A 21,759-nucleotide genomic window follows, 5' to 3' on the forward strand; every position below is an offset into this window, starting at 1 on the left:
CACTGTGACTGAGACAATAGTCCATGTGATCCAACAAAACAAACTGCTTAAATTAAATAAAATCATGAATCTAAAATCAAATCTATATGCTAAAGTTATATACACTACTAAAATATATTACATTCCAGAGCAAGTTTTGCTAAAAGCCAGAAGAGCTGATTACAGTTTTGGCAGAGCAAAGACTGAACATTTCAATGTGTGAGTGCAAAGCTGCCAAGTTTTTGAACCGTACTGAAAAAAAATCCTTAGGGGAAAAAATAAGGTTATTGCACTCACTAGAACTTGGGCCATAAAAAGTGTTACACCAGGCTTTTAAGAAATGTTTAACTATTGGAATTAAAACTTAATTTAAGATCAATAGCATATTCCATAGGCTGTAAAACAAAATACATTTGTGTTATCAGCAGAATATTTTATTATAGTTTATGAAAAGTAGTTTATTACAACCCCTGTGATGTAAGAAAACCAAATGACTCATAAAACGTTTGATTTACAGTTGTATTTATTTGGCCAGCTCAGGTAAAAACAGGAACATTCACTGAATAAGACTGGGCGGTCCTCTTTGGTCCATCATTCAACCTTAGCTCAACCTGAATCACATCAAATTACATTCAACTGATAAAAGGCAAATTCTTTGGAAATAAAAATTCAAAAAGTTCATTAGGTTACCAGTAAAAGCACAAATTATATGTTATTGGTGCTTTTCATAATTGCATGTCTGATATTTTTGCTCAAGCTATTATGAGCTATTATGTAGTGTTCTGACAAATCATCACTTTAAAATGATGTTGTGGTTTAAATTCATAATGTCGACATTTTTAATCTAAAATGACCCACCAAGCAGTTTTGTGTTTCAAAATAAAACATCTAATAAACATCTTAACATAGATCGATAATAGACATCCAGAAAAAGACGTTAGCCCAAAATAGACTAGTCATCAAAAATACATATTAGGCATATTTCACATGCTGTCTTTTTGATGACTAGTCTATTTTTGCACTGTTGTTAGTTATATAAGTCTCAATATCCTAATGAGACCTCTATTTTTGGATGTCAGATGCCAGTGTTTGGAAGTCTATTAGACGTCTATGTTCAGATGTCTATTAGATGCCAGTATTTGGATGTCTATTAGAAGTCTATGCTTAAATGTTTATTAGACGCCAGTGTTTGGAAGTCTATTAAATGTCTATGTTTGGATATCTATAAGACACCAATCTGTGGATTTCTATTAGATGTCTATGATTGAATGTCTATTAGACACCAATGTTTATTAGATGAAATTTAAACACAATAAATGTTTGTTGGGGATAATCTAAAATGGCATTTTGGGAAATAACTTGTAAACATTAAATAGAGTTTTTAGCTTCTACCGTAAGATAAAAAAGGCACTAAGGTACTGATACCACAGAAGGCATCTAGTGAAGTATTTGGTTTCTCAGATGCAGCATTCACTGCAGTGCAACAGTCAGTCACAATAAAACAGTTACCTCCACCTCAACCCATCATATTTCTCACATCTACTGTGATAGTGTCTGTTCAATCCCTCACTCTCTCCTCCAGTGCCTTCAGCTCTCCTTCAACTTGAGCAGGAAGATCAGCTCCAACCTGCTGGTTAAAGTAGGTCCGAAGCTCCTGTGTTTCCTTCTGCCAGAAGGGTTTGGGCAGGTCAAAGAGGGCACCCATATCGATATTCCCACCCAGGCCTTCTGTGTTTATGGCACCATTTTGTGGAATCCATCCCACAATGCTCTTGGTGGCAGCCTCGTTTTCACTGGTACGGCCACATCGTTTGAAGATCCACTCAAGGACACGGGCGTTCTCTCCAAATCCTGGCCACAGAAAGGAGCCAGTCTTCTGATCTTTCCGGAACCAGTTGACGTGGAAGATTTTAGGGAGCTGAGTTGGGCCTTTGCGTGTCTCCATACTCAACCAGTGGGAAAGGTAGTCGCCGAAGTTGTAGCCGAAGAAAGGACGCATGGCAAAGGGGTCATGCATGATTACTTTACCTAGGGAAAATGAGACGCATGTATTAGAAAGAATGCAAAAAATTACACTCAGCTTTTTGTTTAATTTGTCTCCAAATGCTTAGGCTAAAGTGATTGTTTAGCACTTGATTATTATGAACTTTTCTTAAGTGGTATATTCGTTTTATTCAAAGCTGTACACATAGACAGAATACCAAAATAATTTTAATTAATGCAAACATGGGTTCAACAAAAGCAAATATGTAACACTGAAACACAAAACCAGCCATTTTTAAATGAAGATTTATACATCAGAATTTAAAAGCTTTCCATTGTTTTTAAGGATGGTTCAATAGTACAACACTGTATAAAAATCTGCAATGTGAATGTAAAAAATAAGAAAATCACCTTTATTTTTGTCCAAATTTAGTTCTTAGCAATGCATATTGCTAATCAAATCTAAGTTCTGATATATTTATGATATGAAATTCACTAAATATATTCATGGGACAATATTCCAATGAGTTTTGGCATTGAAGCTAAATCAATCATTTTGACCCATACAATATATTTTGATTATTTGGCAAAAATAAACCCTGCAAGATGAAAGGTGCAAGGTTCTGTGCAAGGCTGCAAGCTTTTGTGGTGCAAAGTTATTATATAATATTTTAACAACCTCTGATATCACAACAGATATTGTCTTTAATGGTTTATCAGTTGTAGTTAAAATTTAATTTCTCTAGGGAGGAAATTAATGTAGTTCTTCCAAACCCTTACTGTTGCACTTTCTAGAAACATACCTTTGACCTCAAAAAACACTCAAAAAAATTAATATGTTGGCTTTAATTAACTTTTTTTATGTCAACAGTTTTCACGTAACCGAGTTAAGTTACCTGAAAGAAAGAATATTTATTTGAGTGAACTTAAGCTAGTTACATAAAGATAATGTAATGTTGTTTAGTTCAATCGACACAACACTTACAGTATAATTTAGCTTTAATTTATTTACACTGTTAAAAAAAATCTATTAAATTTACGGAAAATTACCGGCAGTGGTTGCCAGGAATTTTCTGTAAAAATTCTGAAGTTTTATAGGACTAAATATATATAAACCTCTGTTAATTATCAAATATTCCTGCAGGTATGACAGAAATGTGTTCAAACTGTAATTAGTGAAGCTGCTAATGCTGTTATTTAATGGAGGTGTTTAATCCTCTATTAAATTCAATTGGTTTGGTATGAGGCGGTGTCTGTATGGGTTTATGTCTTGTTCTTTCCTTTAGTGATTGAGCTTGTCTAAAGCAGCTGTTCATCAGTGTCTGAATTCACTCATTGTGGTCATTCACTCTGTCTAGTGGACTAAACGAATCCACTAATTAAGGGACTAGTGGATGGGGGTGCATAGTGAGATTTCAGACACTCTAATTACATTCTGGAAAACAAAGGTTAGATCTGTTACAGTTATTTTCTGTATTTTGTACAGAAATGAGCTGCAAATTATTGAACAGATTTTCACTGTGGACTGTACAGATGTTTACTAATAAAATCACCCATATTTTTTCAGTGCATTGAACATAGAGCACAGCATTTTTCAAAAATTTCAATATAATCTTATTCTTTTGATTCCCATATAATGAGTGGTTTGAATGTGGTTTGAATCTTCCTTCCTCTGTTCTTTTGAAACAACAACTAACCTATTGACCAAAATGTGGTACTGTAGAAGCAACAAAACTCCCTTTCATTCATCTAAATTAAGCGAGCTGTTTAAAATTGAAAACATACTTTTTCTATTTTTTCCAACACAACTCTTTTGGTTTTAATAGACAAACTTAATGAATTGTTTAATTTAAACAAAGTTACATTCTTTGGACCAACTAAAGCCATAATCCATTTTTTGAGTGTAAATCAGAAATCAAATATTACTTTATTACTGTGTCATGGTCTATGTTTTTAAATGATTCTACAATCAGAACTACATTGTTTGGTGGAACATTAATATTTTAATAGTGTTCTAGTTTCGTTTCCTATTTTATGATTTAAATCCACTTTTTATGGAGTTAAGGATTTTAAAGAGTATCTGTTTTATAACAACAAATCTTCATGGGGATTTTTATTTGTGTACAATTAACAGGCAAGATGCGTAGTGTCATACATCAAATAGCTGTTTACAATTCACTTTAAACTTTTATTTCTTGTGACTTATTGTAGTTTTGTATTCCCTTCTATTTATTAAATAGATATATCAAAGTTTGTACCTTTATGTTCAGCAGCAGCTGTGGATTCAGATCTCATAGCTGCACCAACGAACACACCATGACGCCAGTTAAATGACTCATACACCAAAGGCACACCTGGAAAACATAAATAAAACGCTTACTACAGTCAGGCTGAAGCTGAATTTTTACAGCAATTAATTCAGTTTTTAATGTGATTGACACGATCCCTCTGAAACCATTTTAGAACATTATGTTTAATGCTGATTTGCTGTTAAACAAATGAACAGCATTTATTGAAAATGGAATGTTTGTAATATATTATATATGCTTTTAAAATAAAATAATAATATCTTGATTTAACAATTTTTGTTCAGTCACACACACCTTCTGGCCTTCTCCCTCCAAATACAATAGCATCAATGGGGACGCCCTCATCACTCTCCCAGAGAGGGTCTATAATGGGGCACTGGCCAGCCGGGGCACAAAACCTGGAGTTTGGATGAGCACACAGTGTAGAATCACCTAAGAAACACAGAGTTAAATTAAAATTATACAAATTATATATCAGCATCATGTCACAGATGCTGCACACACATGAATGATTGAATGAATGAATAGATGAACATTATTCGAAACATTAAAGTGGATGTTTTAACAACACTTATAAATGAATAAATTTAAAACTTAATAAAATTCAACATGTTTTCTATGTAAATAATGCATACACCAATATTGGGTGTGTTGTCATATTTTAATCCTTGTGTGGTCTTCGAATTATGTATATTAAGTTTGTCCAGTTTGTCAAAATAGACACACCTTCACTAAACCTCTTAAATAAAAACCAGAACATTTTCGTTTTTGATTTGCATGAAGAAACAACCTCATCATTCATCATGTTGCAATATTCAATCAATTCCACACGTGTTCAAGAAAAAAGGTCAGGAGAGGTTTTTCTTCAATGTCAAAAATCTTAACAATTTATTGGATACAAATAAATAATTCGAGTCACAGAATTCTGTTATCCTCAATCCAATGGAAAAGTTACATTAAGGAGGTGCGCAACAACTTTCTTTTTCTTTTTCAATTAACAGGTGGAGTTTAGTGAAATTCGTCATTTGTCAATCATTGTCCAGTCCTCCATTGGCCGCACCCCAAACATAAGTTCTCTTTTTCTATGAATTCTCTGCACCACAATAAAAGCATAAAACTTTCTGTGCTCTGTGTTCAGTTTTAACACCTTTCCTTAGACAGGAAGTTTCTGCAGAGCTGAATTTAATTTTGAACCAGCATTTATCTACTTCAGCAAAAATGCTAATTAGTATGCACAGCATCCCACACACAATAGAAGTTCAGTTAACATATGACCCTTACATGACCTATACAAATAATTGTTTAATTAAAAGAAGAAGAGACAAAAATAATAAAAACCAATTCCTATTTTCTTACAATCACAAACTCTGTAAATGTCTATGTTTTCCCTCATTGGTTTGGAGTAGTTCTTCAAAGTTTAATCAGAGGGCACTACTCATTTTTGACTATAGTAAAAACTTGTCAAATGCTAATAGTGCCTGATTTTCGGTAAACAATTTTGAGCAAGACATATTCGGTATTCAAAAATGTAAGGCAGCAATTTATTGTGTGCTTGGCGGGTGGGGGTGTGCTGAAGTTTACATGTATCTGCCTTTTTTATTTGTAATGTAAAAAATATTTTATAACTGACAGGTCAAAATTTACCCCAAAGACAATCGTTGTAACTTTAATACTGTATGTACATCCTTCATGAAAGTAAGAAAATAGAAAATAGTAATTGTTATATAATGTCAGGTTCATTTTAGAAAAAGCCATCAAACTTTGACATCTTTTAGTTTTTCTGCTGTTAAAAGGGTTTTGACCCATAAGTCAAAAGGGCTAAGGAAAAAAATACCTGGTCCCCTATGCAACTATACAGAAGTCTAAGAGACACAATCCATTGTTCCCAGAATAGCAAACATGCATCCATCTGTAGATTTAAAAAGTCCATCTTTCCATATTCTGTACATTTTGTCATTTCTTTTTATTAAATAATTTGCTTAGAAATTATATTTAATAATCTATTTATATCATTATTTGTATGTATAATTTATTCTAATTATTTTTTAGATTTAAATTATCTTACCATACTTCCAGGATTTCCCATGCCAGTCTGTCAGTTTGATTCCTGGTGCAGGAGGTTCCAGACCCTCCCACCACACTCCTCCATCACTGGTCTCTCCCACATTAGTAAACACTGTGTTCCTGGAGATGGTTTCCATGGCATGAGGGTTGGTTTTTAGGGACGTCCCGGGGGCAACTCCAAAGAAACCGTTCTCTGGATTGATTGCTCTGAGTTTACCTGGTGAAGAAAGTCAAAACATGCTAACGTCTGTGTAAAAACATCTATTTATAACTATAAACATGAGTATTCCAGTCAACAGATTACAAGCTGTCCCTCAGCAACTGTTTTTAATAGAGTGTTTTGTTTGCTGAACCATGCACTTAGCTCTACTTTAATTAGCTGTCTCTTTGCCGCCCAATAAAAATGCTAAAATAAGATACACAGTGTCATTTTCTGGCTACTCATAAACCCACAATTATTATATTGTGTCAATAGTTGCAAACACTGCAAAAATGCTTTTCTGGTTTAGAGTTTTTGCCTTGTTTCTAGTCCAAATATCAACAAATTCTTAAACTAAGAAGCATTTTATAGGCAAGCAAAAATATTGTCTGTTTTCAGTAATAATATGCCACAATTATGAAAGTTTCCCCTTAAAACAAGCAAAATATTCTGCCAACGGAATAAGCAAACTAATCCTGTTTATCCCTTTGATGTAACAATATTTCGGACCCCTTTTTATTAAGGAAAAAGTCACATAATTTGACTTTATATTTTTCCTTGTCTAGAAAATGCTTCTTGATTTAAGAATTTTTAGATATTTGGACTAGAAACAAGACAAAAAAATCCAAGTAAAAAACACATTTTTAAATGTATGTTTTGTACAGGACAAGTTGTATTTCTCACCCTGACTGTCAAATTTCATCCAGGCAATGTCATCCCCCACACATTCAACCTTCCATCCTGGTAGAGATGGCTTCATCATGGCCAGGTTGGTTTTCCCACAAGCACTTGGGAACGCTGCTGCAATGTACCGTTTTACACCCTGAGGATTTGTGATTCCCAGAATCTGCAAGAGAAAAGCAGAGCCGTCTCTCAACATCATGTTTCATAAATGATAACACTAGCTTCAGTACATCATTTCCTTGATCAATAAAACTAATCTTTAATGTATAAGGCAGTAAACTCCTCAATAAACTCTGATGTCTTTAGGGGACATGCAAGAAAGGTTCAGGATTTTGTCTGATGTCTTGTACCAGCATGTGTTCAGCCAACCAGCCCTCGTCTTTGGCGATGCGTGAGGCAATACGAAGAGCAAAGCACTTCTTTCCAAGGAGCGAGTTTCCACCATAACCACTGCCGAAGGACAGGATCTGTCTGGTGTCAGGAAGATGTGATATCAACACCTTCTCTGGGTTACAAGGCCAGCTATTTACTAGAGGGCCTGTGTGGTAAGAATAGACATAGAATACAATGAATATATAGAATACCAAGAGCTACTGCAAAGTTTCTATCACTAAACCTTCACCATTTCTCCATATTTTTCAAACTATAGTGTCACATAATCAAGGCTTGACATTAACTTTTTTGATCACCAGCCACTGTGGCTAGTAGATTTCCAACATTACAAGCCACTCGCCATTTTCACTAGCCACACTTTTTTTGTTGGGAAATATATTTTATATGCATAAATTTGACTTTGACATGCTAAGATGACTTGATTTAGATGTTGTGTTATGTCAACAACATGCCTCCTCATTCATTTAACTTCTTGTGTGTGTTGTGTATTAGCTTGCACAATGTGCATGAGCTAATGGGTTGTCGCAATGCAATTAGTTTTTATTTTACATGACTTTTTACGGCTCATAATAAGGATTTACCAAATTTATCTCTGATCACACCAAATGAGTATTTCTTAGCCACAATGTTTTAATTTGTCAAAACAAGGAAAATATAGCTTTATAGGTGCACTTTTTAATTCAACAAAACTTTTGTTAAAAAAATATATACATTTAAAAAATTAAGTATTGTCATGTATCTAAAATATGTACAGTAACCTGTCCTGGCTAAAAGTCCCAGATCAGCAATTAACTACAAACGGGGAGTAATCTCCCATTAAAGCAATGTTATTGTAATAAATATGATTCAACCATATTAAAAAAAATAACAAAGCAAAAGAAAGCAGGTGAAACATACCGTGTGTGATAATGAAAGGTTGATCACATACACACGGTTAATATAGGCTTGTTAATCTGTTCAAAGAATAATTAAAATGAAAGCAGTGACTGCTGCTGCTTACAAAAGAATATGTGTATTTTTTTTTATCTTGAGGCTTGAGCTCTCGAAAGCAGCAGAACTGTGCGTGCACGATCATCGCACTTTGTCCGCACTTTGCACTTTGCTTTTTAACAGTCGCGCGCATCACATCAGCTGTGCATGCGAGAGATCATCCTCTCGTTCGGTATTTACCTTCTTTTTTGCTGTTTTGCTCACGCGAACACAGTTCTCGTGCTGCTTCTAAGATCACATTTGCATGAATATTGGGCCATTCTTATTGTCGAACCCTGCTTTTACGAATACTACATGTTAAAATTGATTTCCAACCAGCCAAAGTGGCTAGTAGAGGTGTCTGTTTACCCCGACAGAGCTGAAATCTACCCGCATTTGGCGGGTATTAATGTAAAGCACTGCACATAATGTATTTTTAGGTGAGAATGTGTGTTTTTAAACTACAAAAATAACAGCAAGTCAGTTGGAACTCATTGCTCATGTACACCGCTGACCGGAGCCTTGACATGGACACTTATTTTGGAATCTACCGGTGGCTCTAGTGTCTTTTTAGTGTTTTCAAATAAAGTATAATTCATTTCAGGTAATATCTAAAGGTAATATTTGGTCTCTATTTGTTCCAGAGCAAACAGATTTGACTGAGGGCACAGTTAAGTTTTATAAATTCATACAAACAAACTAATATATTTCCTACTGACTGATTTACTTGGCATTTTATATTGTTGTTTATTAAACTTTGTTGTTCAATATAGGTATTTCATATAATAGTAGTATTTTATAAGTATTTTAGACAAATATTTAGATGATGGCAAAATAGTCATTGTACCTTATTTCCATCTTGTTCTGTTGTAAAGCGGATTAAATTGAAAAGTTCTTTCAGCAATCAAATTTTGTTATGGCAAAATGGCAATGTACAAACTTGTGCAGAAAACCCCGCTTTTTCATCACACAATTACATTGCTTTAATATGTGTTTTCAGTTGAAGTCAAAATTATTAGTCCTCCTGCCATTTAATATTTTCGAAATTATGTTTACCGGAGCAAGGAATTTTTCACAGTATTTCGGCTAATATTTTTTCTTCTGTTCAAAGTTTTCTAGAATAAAAGCAGGTTTAATTTCTTTAAAAACAATTTAAATATCAAAATTATTAGCCCCCTTAAGCAATATTTTTTCGATAATCTACGAACAAACCAATGTTATACAATGCCTTATTTCCCTAACTTGCCTAATTAATCTAGTTTTAATGGCACTTTAAGCTGAGAATACTAGTATCTTAAAAAATATCTAGTAAAATATTATGTACTGTCCACATGGAAATGATAAAATGTATCAGAAATTAGTTATTTAAACTATTATGTTCATCGTTCCATTAAACAAAAATTTGTGAAAAATATACATGGGGCTAATAATTCAGAAGGACTATTTTAATATATTACAAACAATGTTTATAAACTATTTCTAAACATAAAATGATACAATGATTTATTTGAAAAAATATTTGAAACAGCATTTCCTTCAATGGATTTAATCACAAGTAGATTTTCTCTGATTCTAGCTGATCTGATATTAAAATACAGCAGTTAATGTACCTTTAAGTGGTAAAGGTCTGCCCACAGAGTGCTGGCAGCGAACAAACTCTGCTCCCTGTGCAAGTTTCTCCATCACTGGTGTCCCCATCCTTGTCATGATGCCCATACTAGCCACCACATAGGGAGAATCTGTCACCTGAACACCAAACTTAGCAAGAGAAGAGTTCACTGGGCCCATACTGAAGGGGATCACATACATAGTGCGTCCTACAGAGGAAAAATAAAACATTCAGAGAAATAATATTTTTCAGAAAAATAAAACAGAGACTTTATGGACATTCAAATATTTTCATCTCTGCCTATTCAACATATGTGGATTGAATAACATATTTAGTTTTTAAAGAAACATTTCACAATTAAACACATTTTATAAAATTAGGATTGTTACAATATTTCTACTTGCCTGATGCAATAAATGTTGCACTACTGCTGTCCACAGACGTCAGGAGCCAAAGCAAACAAAATTTGATTTAAGAGCTCTGGTTTGTGTACACTTACTATTGATCATGGCAGCAGTAATTTATCAAATGATGATCAAAAAATTGAAAAGAGCATTATAACTGGGCATATATCCAGAATCTCAATATAGATGAGTATACTAAGCATTTTAAAAAGCTGAATAAGATGTCTGGATCCCAGAGATATCATTATTATTTACAGTATAACATATTCATTCATTCTTGTTTTATGATGTTCAATGAATTAATTGATCGGTTTTTATAATGGATCGATTTTATAATGATTCATTGTGATGTTGGTTTACTATTTTTCAAATGTCTGGGCAATACAGCCAAACTAATTTTTCTTTTAAAAACAAAGCTTTAAAAAGTAACAAAATATTAAAAAAGTACAGCAGACATTTAGGCCAAAGTGATCCAAGATAGAAATCGTTGTCATATTTTAAATAAAATAAATAAAACTGCAGTTTTCTTTTCGATTACAGTTTGGTGTTTTATTTTGTTATAAGAAAGAAGAGTAAATATTTATATATTTCCCATTTGAGAGAAAGTTCAACTTATTTAGTTTTTTGTATGTTAAGTGCACACAAGTGTAAGTGTGAGCAATAGGTTTATAATTGTCTAAAACAGAAAACACTGACAATACTGTTATTTAAAAACATATTTTCTACAAATGTTTTTATTAGAGTTTAAAAAGAGATTCAAATACAGTGTGCAATATTGCTGCTTGTTCAAACTACTTATTTAAAATGAGCTTAAGCAACACAATTCTTTAGATTTATTTGGAACAACTTAATTGTTTTATGTTCAATCCACCTCAATTTGTGAGGTTAACTTGATAAATTTGTGTTGGGACAATATGAATGAATTGTGTGGAATCCTGCATTTTTTGAAGTGTAATATCGTTCCTCTGTTATCTTAACATCTGTGGTGTGGAAGCTATTCTTTAAGAACTATATCTTTTGTTATATTTGTATCAACAGGCCTTAACACACCTGCCATGCAGCCAGGAAAGCGGTCTTCTCTAGCCTTCTGGAAGTCTTGCTCACTCATCCAGCTACCCAACTGGGACTTAACACCTCCGCTGGGGATAGGAATGGTGTCTCTTTGGTTCTTAGTAACGATCACAGTCTTGCTCTCCACCCGAGCCACATCTTTAGGGTCAGTACGTGCCAGCCAGCTGCACACAGAAAAGATTACGAAGCAGCAGAATTAAGTCAGTGTTGGATCATTCATATCTTCAGTATTAGAGGATGATCGATAATGAATTTTACAAATACCGATAGCTAATTTGGATTGTACTTGCAAAATATAAAAGGGAAAGTAAATTCTGTACATCATCCTTCATAAGTAGAGATGAGTCTGTTAGTGCTTTTGCAGTGCTCACAAACATTTGATTTGAATCCAGAGTTGTCATTTTCACAATATTCAGGTGAAGTAAAAAATTTTCACCCTTCTGTCAATTTTCTTTTTCAAATATTTCCCAAATGATGTTTAACAAAGATATAAATTTTTTCACAGTATTTCCTAAAATGCGTTTTTCTTCTGGGAAAAGTCTTATTTTTTATTTCGGCTTTTAATTAAATTTTACTTAATTTTTTTTTTTTTTTCGAAAAATAATTTAATACTTTATTAAATTGTCTACAGAACTATTTTGTTTAGAAATGTGTTGAAAAAATCATCTAATAATTCAGAAAACTATTGATTCTGACTTTAACTGTATGTATGTTTTTATACCACATTTCAAATTGATAATGGTGAAGCAATGTCAAGCAATGATAAATTATTATGTATGCTTTATGGGTTTGTGACACAACATTGTCATTATAATGTCCAATAGAATATCAGTGTAAACAGCTGTATATGTGCTTTATGAGCGAGGTGGAGGTGCTCCACTGCTTAAAATAGCAGTGTAGGAACTAGTATTTGAATTGTGTTTGTTTGGCTATTAAAACTAGGATTGCTTATGGTACATGTCTGCACAGAACTGAACCAAACTGTAAACCAGACTGCACAGTCTGTACCAAAACAGTTGATATGAATATGGGAACCATTACACAGAAATAACATTAAACATTTGGGTCTGACTGTAGTGTATTTTTGTCACATTATTTTACCGCTTGAAGCAACGATAAAGCCCAATTCATATTACCAAAGGCAAAGTGACAAGTGACCTTGGAATTTAATAGAGAGCTAGCGACTTCTAGCTCTCCAGCCACACAAGCGACTGGGCATGTCAAGCAACACCAACAAAGTTGAGAATCCTTCAACTTTAGAGCAACTTTCACGAGCTCATTCGTTGTCAGTGAATATCATACACATACTTTACCCGAGCAACCTTAATTGACTTACTATTCAATCAGTGTTGTGTTGTTTCGAACCTTTATGAGTTCCCTTTTTCTGCTGAACAGAAGATATTTTAAAGAAAGCTAAAAACATGTTACTACTGACTTCAGAAGAGGGATAAACAAATACTATTTAAGCCAGTGGTTTGAGGTTTGTAGCTTTCTTCAAAATGTTTTCTAAGCATCAACATATATTAAACATCAAATGGTTTTAAACACGTGAAGGGTGGGTAAATGATAGCAGAATTTTCATTTTTGGGTGAATTAACCCTTTAATGTACTCACATACACATGTTGTCAGTATTTTTTGCCTCTAGAGGCCACTCTTACCATAGATATGTTGGTTCTTGCATAAAATATATAATGGCAACAGAGCCTTCTCAGCTGCAAACTGCAAACTATATAACTATCAGCTAGGATTGTGTCGATTGTTTAAAAAAAAACTGTCAGTGCTGATTAATTGGCAAAATATATACATTAGTCAACCTCTAATTAGTATTTCTAAAAATATGATAGCGTATTTGCAAAACAGTGCTTACCAGTTTTCATACTTGGCGAGCTTCTTTACCATGCCCTCTTTCTCCAGGTTGGCCAGAAGGTCTGCTGTCTCCTCTGGTGTGCCTGTGACCACGTGCACTTTAGCAGGTTTACATTCAGCCGCTGCGCCTGACACGAACTCTGCCACTGACGGAGGCAGAGAGGGGATGGAGGCGAGCGACCGCACTCCCACTGAAGCTGTGCTGATGGCATTTCGCCTGGGTGGACAAACACACAAACATTAGTAAAATAAACTAAAGACATTGCCTGTTAATGGCTTGACCGTGCATTTAAAATTCAGGAAACTTTATGGTTAGTTTTATACTTCATAAGCACACATCACATACAAAAACATGCATTTTATCTTTTGACACACTTTCCTCTGCTTCTGAAGTTGTATATAAGTCAGAAATCACGTTATATTTCTTCTCGTTTGTTTCTGCATAGTTGCACGTTGCATCAATTTACCACTATGTATATTGATGGTTAGTAATTTAACTAATTTAAATCTGTTCAAGAAATGGCTAATTAATATTTAAATTATTATAATTATGTGGTTAGTTGAGGTGTAACATAAAGCAGATTTAATGAAATGCTGGGAATGATTTTCTAAATTACTTTTATCTTCAGCAAATCTGTGCTAATTATGGATTTCAGACACATCCATTGTCTTATTTTAATGTGCAAGTCACTTAAATTTAATAACAAATACCAGTTTACAAAAGCAAGCAACATAAAGAGCTGTTTTTGCTCAAAGGTGTCAGACTCTGGAAGCCTTGTGCATTCAAGACAAAAATGACAAAACTCTAAAATAAATATAAATAAAAGATGTGAAACCATCTAAACCCAACTCAATGTAAAGTCTAAAGTAAAGCCTGTACATAATGTGTACAGCTAATGGATCTGCTTGATTCATGTTACACTAATGAATTTGAGTTGAGTAACTGTTGGATATACTTTAACCAAGATCTCTGACCGAAGCTGAATATTTAGTATCTGCAAGATGAATTAGTGTTATCCTTTTGAATGAATACACATGTGCACAATTTAATAGGCTGCAGGCCAGGGCATAATTTTGATAAATGGGAAAATGGGCAATGTCTATCAACACCTTCTCCTTGTAATACCTGTGTCATACCTATGCAATTAAATATATAGAGTTGAAGTCAGAATTATTAGCCCCCCTTTGAATTTATTTTTCTTTTTAAAATATATTCCCAAATTATGTTTAACAGAGCAAGGAAATTTCCACTGTATGTCTGATATATTTTTTTCTTCTGGAGAAAGTCTTATTTGTTTTATTTCTGCTAGAATATAAGCAGTTTTTATTTTTTAAACAGCATTTTAAGGGCAGAATTATTAGCCCCTTTAAGCTATATTTTTTCGATAGACTACAGAACAAATCATCATTATACAATGACTTTCCTAATTACCCTAACCTGCTTAGTTAACATAATTAACCTAGTTTAATTCGATACGTGCATAGGTTTTCCCTCACAGTCCAAAGACATGCGGTAGAGGTGAATTGGGTAAGCTAAATTGTCCGTAGTGTATGTGTGTGAATGAGTGTGTATGGATGCTTTCCAGAGATGGGTTGCAGCTGGAAGGGCATCCACTGCATAAAAAATATGCTGGATAAGTTGCCAGTTCATTCCGCTGTGGTGACCCCAGATTAATAAAGGGGCTAAGCCGAAAAGAAAATATATGAATGAATGAATGAATGAATGAATGAATGAATGAATGAATGAATGAATGAATGGCAAAGATATAACAAATCAGTTATCAGAAAAGGGTTTTTAAAACTATTAAGTTTAGAAATGTGTTAGAAAAATCTTCTTTCCGTTAAACAGAAATTGGGGAAAATGATAAACGGCCACGGCCACCCCTGGGTAAACTCTGGCCACCCCTGTGGCCACCCAAATATGCTTTTGCATTTGATATTATTAACTTAAATGTACTTCTGTAAATTCCCAATGTTTCTATAAATAAATAAATAAATAAAATGCAGCAACTAAATTATTGTTGTTGCCACTGACGTAGCTGATTCACTGTCCCTCTCTTCCCAGTGGCAGACTTAAGCAATATGCCAAATGCCAGGGCGGCATCTTGCTGGAGGCGGCACACGAAGATGGTGCAAAAAAAAATAAAAAATCCCCTAATTTAAGCATTGGGATATCATTTACTTTATGCAAGTGCGTTAACTTAGAGTGGCAATCCCAGAGTAAAAATATTAGGGGAAGTTCACAGTTGGCATCTTTTGCACGTGTTCTCTATGTGCAATCGAAACAAGGCTGGTGAAAGCAAACTGATGCATGCGCGCAGAAAAACCCTTCCCGTGCTCCTCACGCATTCCTGTGTGTATCCTGGTTGTTTAGTGTGTCAGCACACAGTGAGTTTTGAAAGTCGACAAAACTAAAGTTTATATAATGTTATGATGATGTTACTTTCACCAAGCATGGCTATAAAGCAGAAAGAAGGGATAATGAGTCAGGGAGCCAAGACTTTATAACATTAATTCTCAGCCATAATTCGGGTCTAAGACCACTGATAATTCTATGAAACATATGTTTTTGTATTCTATAGAATCGTCATAACTTATATTCATGCAAAAAATTTCTTATGTGATCTTAGCATATCACTCCAGTTGTAACATTGTTTTCCAGTTACATTTAGGATTGATTTCTGTTATTTATTTAGAATAATAATTTTATAATAATATTACTTGTATTTATTTAGAATAAATATAAATAATATGTTATGTTTATTGAAAAATACATTTAACTATTTAAGGGGGGAGGGGTGTATGGGGTGTTCGCCCAGGGTGTCATTTAAACTAGAACCACCACTGCCCTCCCTGATTGTCGTTGACAGCACGCACACACCTTCAATAGATGGTAATGGCAATGTAATATTTACCTTAAGGTACATCAATAGAAGAAGCTGCATTAATAAAGTGGCTCAAAAAGGAATATGGATAAATTATATTATTAGGGTCTGTATAGTAAGTGTGTGTGTGTGTGTACAGTATATAGTAATTTTTTTCAGTTTTGTTCAGTTAGTATACTTGTTTGTTTTATTAATTAACACATTAATCTCCATTAATTTTAGACATGGCATATCCTGTGTGCTGTACAATAATAGTATGTGAAAAATAACTCAAAAGTTATTTATATATATAAAAAGTGTTTTTAAACTAAATATTGATTTTTATTCGGTTTGCACATGTACTAGCTGAATTATTTCACGGAATAAATTGTGATATTTTAAGAGTAATAATTAAATTAATTAAAACAACATTATTTCATTTCCTGGAAACAAATGACTTTACACTGAATTCATAATTTTTTTGTGTGCCACCCCAAGATTTGGTGTGGCCTCTTCTGGCCACCCCTCAGAAAATATTCTGGGGGCGGCACTGGGTTTAATATCACATTTATCCCTCGCCATTCAATCCTCTGCTTTCTATACATGCATATGCATCAAACATAATCTTAACAAGCCTGTCATTCTTTAACAAAATTAGTGAATTCAATTACCAAGATGGCACATGACAGCAAGGCCTGGTGACTATAATTCAGAAGGATAACAAGTGGAGGGTTCCTTCACCCTTTCATTCTGTTGAGTCCGAACCCCACACCCAATTGCAACACTCTCTACCACATAAATGCCCTCTATTGTTTTCCAAAACCATAAAAATGCACACAAACTTCAGATCAAAGTCTCTGAGTCTCTGACAGTCCTGACCACCTCCATCCCTCAATAACCAACGAGCTTTAGACCATCAATTGTCAGGCAGTTAAACACACCCCCACAGCAACCGACCAATCAGAAGGCCCCAGTGGCATTCACTCCCCTCTTCTCCCCTCAGATTCTGGTTAAACAGGGTTTGGTCACTACAAGCACACAATGTTCATGCATGAACACATGGCACACGAAACCATCTGAGAAGTGTGTGAAACACGAACACAGAGCCAAAAGAGTTTATTTCTTCCCAAACAATTTGCATGCATTAAAGCTGTATCTCTTGGCTGTTTCAGTTGTGCAAAAATAAAAATGCCTGTTAAGCAAGTTAGGAGACTTTTTCATTCAAAGCATACTTGTATAATGTCAGATTAACAATCAGTTCCTGGTATCATGCAACTGTAGGGTAAAGATTAGCTAGTAGAGACTTTCACACCATGCATATTTACTTGAAGTCTTGAGCTGATGTAATCACAGAGACAGAGTCTAGTGAGATAGTGACAGAGCAGATAGAGATGCTATAAAATGAGATCTGCATGGATATGTCTCATTCTCAGTTTAAAATTGGATTTAATGATCAGTAAATGTAACAAATTCCAGCTAGCGCTACACGACTCGCAATTGTTTGTTGTGACTTTGCTTTGTGTGGTCAAAGGTAAGGGATATTTGCTCATTCGTAACCTGTTTTTTCAGACTTGTCATAAACAGCAAGTCCCTAAAAAAGTCAGTTTGCTACGTGACTTACACTGCTGCATTCCTGTACATGACACACTTAATGACACCCTGTTCAGTGAGTCTAATAGTCACATATAATATGTGGCAAATGTCATTATTTGCCAATACTACAGGCAGCAAGACTGTGGAGTATTATTATTTACTCTGTACATCTGTATAATGCTATCAAAGATGGTTGTGCATTAAAATAGACAGTTTTAGTTAAGTATTCTATTTAAAACAGGGCACTTGACTGTAACACATGCTTTTATAGAACAGGTCTGTTTAAATATCAGTCCTTACAAGAAACTATTCAACAAGGATGTTTACACAGGATAGACAGGGGTGTGATACTGTACACTATATATGTTACTTTTTAGACTGCAGGAAAATTAATCAGAGCAAACATTGGCATTGAATTCAATGTTCTTGTTTTCTTACAAACAAAACTAAATTACGCAATAAATTGTAAAATGCTTCAAAGATTATATGATATACTGTGCATGATGTGACATAAAAATCTAGAACCCTGAATCCTGAATACATTTTACTAACATACTTATCTTTTTGTTTAAATAAAACTATGCTTTTTATTTTGTTAATTTTTATGAAAGTCACTGTTGCATGTGATGAAAAATTGAAATATGACTTGCACAATATTGCGGTAAGGTAATATGTTGGTAATAGAATAGTAAGTTATTGTGATGATCTTAATAATATATAATTAATGTACAATAAACATGTGTAACTACACATATACTGAATGTCCTTTGCAGACCAGTTGCTGCCACATAAATTACATTAATGTGTATATATATATATATATATATATATATATATATATATATATATATATATATATATATATATATATATATATATAGCCTATATAATTTATTGACAGCTAAAATACACTTACCTCTTTAGTACTCCAAGCAACAGGCAGGACATCTTTGGTGCAGGTGAAATTGGTGGAGCAAACAAGATATTGTGGCTTTACAGAGAGAAAAACGATAAAAGAAAGCAATACGAGAGGGGTGGCTTGTTCCTCTTCAGTCCTGTGCACCTCTCATATCACACTGGAGAGAGTGATAGTCCAACTCCTGAGGTAAAGACCCTTGCACTGTAACACGTGTAAACTTCTAATCAGCTGATCCCACCCTCACCTCAGATCCTGCAGTAATAACGACTCGCTGTTCTCGCTGCAGTTCAGCCTGAGATGTTTTAATAATAAATAAAGCCTACAAGCCTGCTAGGCGGTCAACATATCTTAAAATGTAGAGTTATAAAATAATGGTGCGATTCTAATAATACACGACAAAGTGGAAAAACTAGCTTTTGCATTTCAGTCTCAGGAAGCTTTAGTTTGATGCTATGGAGCAATTGACATTGAAGTCAATCAAATACAGTGAATCCTCTGGCTGACGCAAGCGCGCGCGGGTTCCTGTATCCGGACTCGCTCTGCTCCGTTCTGCGTTCCTGCTAGAAAACACGACCGAACAAAGTTGTGTAGAGATTTATCGTACTTTTAAAGCTTATTTACGTGAGCTCGGGGGTCACGTGAGTGCCATAGCCTCTGCTTCGTGTCCAGTCAGCAGATGTTGATAAAGTTGAGCGTGGAGAATGTGAGGCGGAAGCTCATTGGTTCACCGTGACGTTGCTTCATTCATCATCATCACAGCTGTAAGTGCAGGGCGCGAGACACATTCAAATGGCATTTAATGTTTTCTTTTATGAAGTATTGACTGAAAATCAATGGATCAATTGGAGAACCAAAAATCGTTGTTCTTTGCCACTCCTGGAAAAAATCCTCTTTTGAAACTTGTTTTTTTAGGAGTTTGTGGGAAAAAGTCATTGTTATATAGCCTATATGAAGGCAGAAGTTCAGCAGTGAAGTAAATTGTAAAATGCACTGATATTTAGTATGTAAGAACGCTTTCATTTTGATCTGTTTATTTTGAATTTACCTCTTTTATTAATAACTTTTTTGATTTTATATTAGGGTACATGCCTAAGTAGGCTAACGTTATCTGATTATTTAGCATTTGTCTACTAACACCAGACTTTAATTGAAGATTACACTCTTTAATATAGTCATAACATATATATTTATGTTTTCCATTTGCCTTGTGAAGGTTCTATTAATAGTTGTACTGTTTATATTTTTAATAGCCTATTTAGCTTTATATTTTATTCTAAAATGGGCTACACAACAACAAAATATAACTCGATGATATAAATAATATGAAATTACATTATGAAGACCTTACCATCAATGACAAGATGTTTTAAAATGTATTTTTATTTTAAAAATGTTCCACAGCTCAAATAAATAAACAGTCCACCAGTTTATTTCAAAATATTACTTAAGATTTATAATTACTTCATGACAATTTTGTAAGTAAATTAAATGAAAACAAAAGAGAATGTAACAAAACTAAAACGCTTTGTAAGTACACTCTTAAAAGAAATGGTTCTATATAGAAGCTCAAGAAACCCTTTTTTTTAGAGTGTAGTTGTATCAATACTTTATTTAAAACTTCAAACTCCTTAAATAACCTTAGAGAATGACAGCGATAATGGAGAGCATATTTGATTATATGACATAATTGCTAAAAAAAAAAAAAAATCTTGCAGATATTTGGAAAAGCCTTGCTTTGTTTTTTAGACTGGTCGATATGACATACTCTAATGTCATTTGACAAGCAATAAATTTTCCATTAAAAGCAGTTGGCAACACAAGTTATGAAAATTGGTTTCAGGAGCAAAGGAGAAATGTCACAGCAGTAATTCTGTATTTAATAAAAAGTTAAACTAAACAAACCCTTGTGGCACAGGACAAACCAACAAACTTGTTACATGAACCAAAAATACAACAGATTTTGATTAATTAAATCAGACACAAGTGTGTAACATAATCAGTAACTATGGATACAAATGAGAGGCAGGAACAATAAAACATGAACAAAACAAAAAGATGAAAAGTGTTTTATCCCAATACTGAATTTTTTTTTATTGTAACAGAGTAGGCAAGTTTTGGGACACACCATATTCATGAACTATTCTGTTGTTTGGTTAAGTGCCCTGTCAACCATCTTGTTACATTCTCCACATTTCTTTCATTCATTCAATTATTCATTCATTCATTCATTTATTCATTCAGTTTCCTTCTGCTTCATCCGGTTGTCACAGCGAAATGAACGGCTAACTTATTCAGCATATGTTTTACGCAGCAGATGCCCTTCCAGCTGTTACCCAGAACTGAAAAACATCCACACACTCATTAACACACATATAGTATGTATGCCCAATTTCGTTTATTCAATTTACTTATACCGCATGTGTTTTGACTGTGAGGGAAACCGGAGCACCTGGAGGAAACCCACGCCAACACATGGAGAACATGCAAACTCCACCCAGAAATGCCAACTGACCAAGTCGGGGCTTAAATCAGTGACCTTCTTGCTGTGAGGTGACAGTGCTTATCACTGAGCCACTGTGTCACCCACTCCACATTTCTTTTACAATAAATGCTCTTCTGGAAATCACAGTTCTTTTTTTGTAGAGAAATCTCCTCATAAAGTTACATATACCAAACGTCACATTTAGTAAACAAAAATTAAAGAATGTATAAATATGCACTTGCACCGTGGTGCAGTGGGTAGCACAATTGCCTCACAGCAAGAAGGTCGTTGGTTCGAGCCCCAGCTGGGTCATTAGAAACCGGAGAAACCAGCGAATGCAGGTAGAACATGCAAACTCCACACAGAAACA

The 21,759-nt window shown here is 34.2% G+C and overlaps 1 protein-coding gene across 3 annotated transcripts; it reads right to left on the reverse strand.

Moving 5' to 3' along the window:
- Window positions 1-484: 484 nt before the first annotated feature.
- On the reverse strand, window positions 485-19,486 carry pck2 (phosphoenolpyruvate carboxykinase 2 (mitochondrial)). 3 transcript variants are annotated; one of them, XR_012399097.1, is made up of 11 exons: window positions 18,905-19,486; window positions 13,533-13,748; window positions 11,644-11,828; window positions 10,191-10,397; window positions 7,569-7,756; window positions 7,219-7,381; window positions 6,337-6,552; window positions 4,566-4,703; window positions 4,221-4,316; window positions 1,063-2,007; window positions 485-931 (listed from the first exon to the last, which is right to left on the reverse strand). XR_012399097.1 is itself a non-coding variant. In NM_213192.1 (10 exon segments), coding segments are annotated over 10 exon segments (1,911 nt in total). In that variant the 5' UTR covers window positions 18,937-19,018; the 3' UTR covers window positions 485-1,537.
- Window positions 19,487-21,759: the final 2,273 nt, after the last annotated feature.

The sequence above is a fragment of the Danio rerio genome, chromosome 24 (assembly GCF_049306965.1).
Source record: "Danio rerio strain Tuebingen ecotype United States chromosome 24, GRCz12tu, whole genome shotgun sequence".
NCBI lineage: Eukaryota > Metazoa > Chordata > Actinopteri > Cypriniformes > Danionidae > Danio > Danio rerio.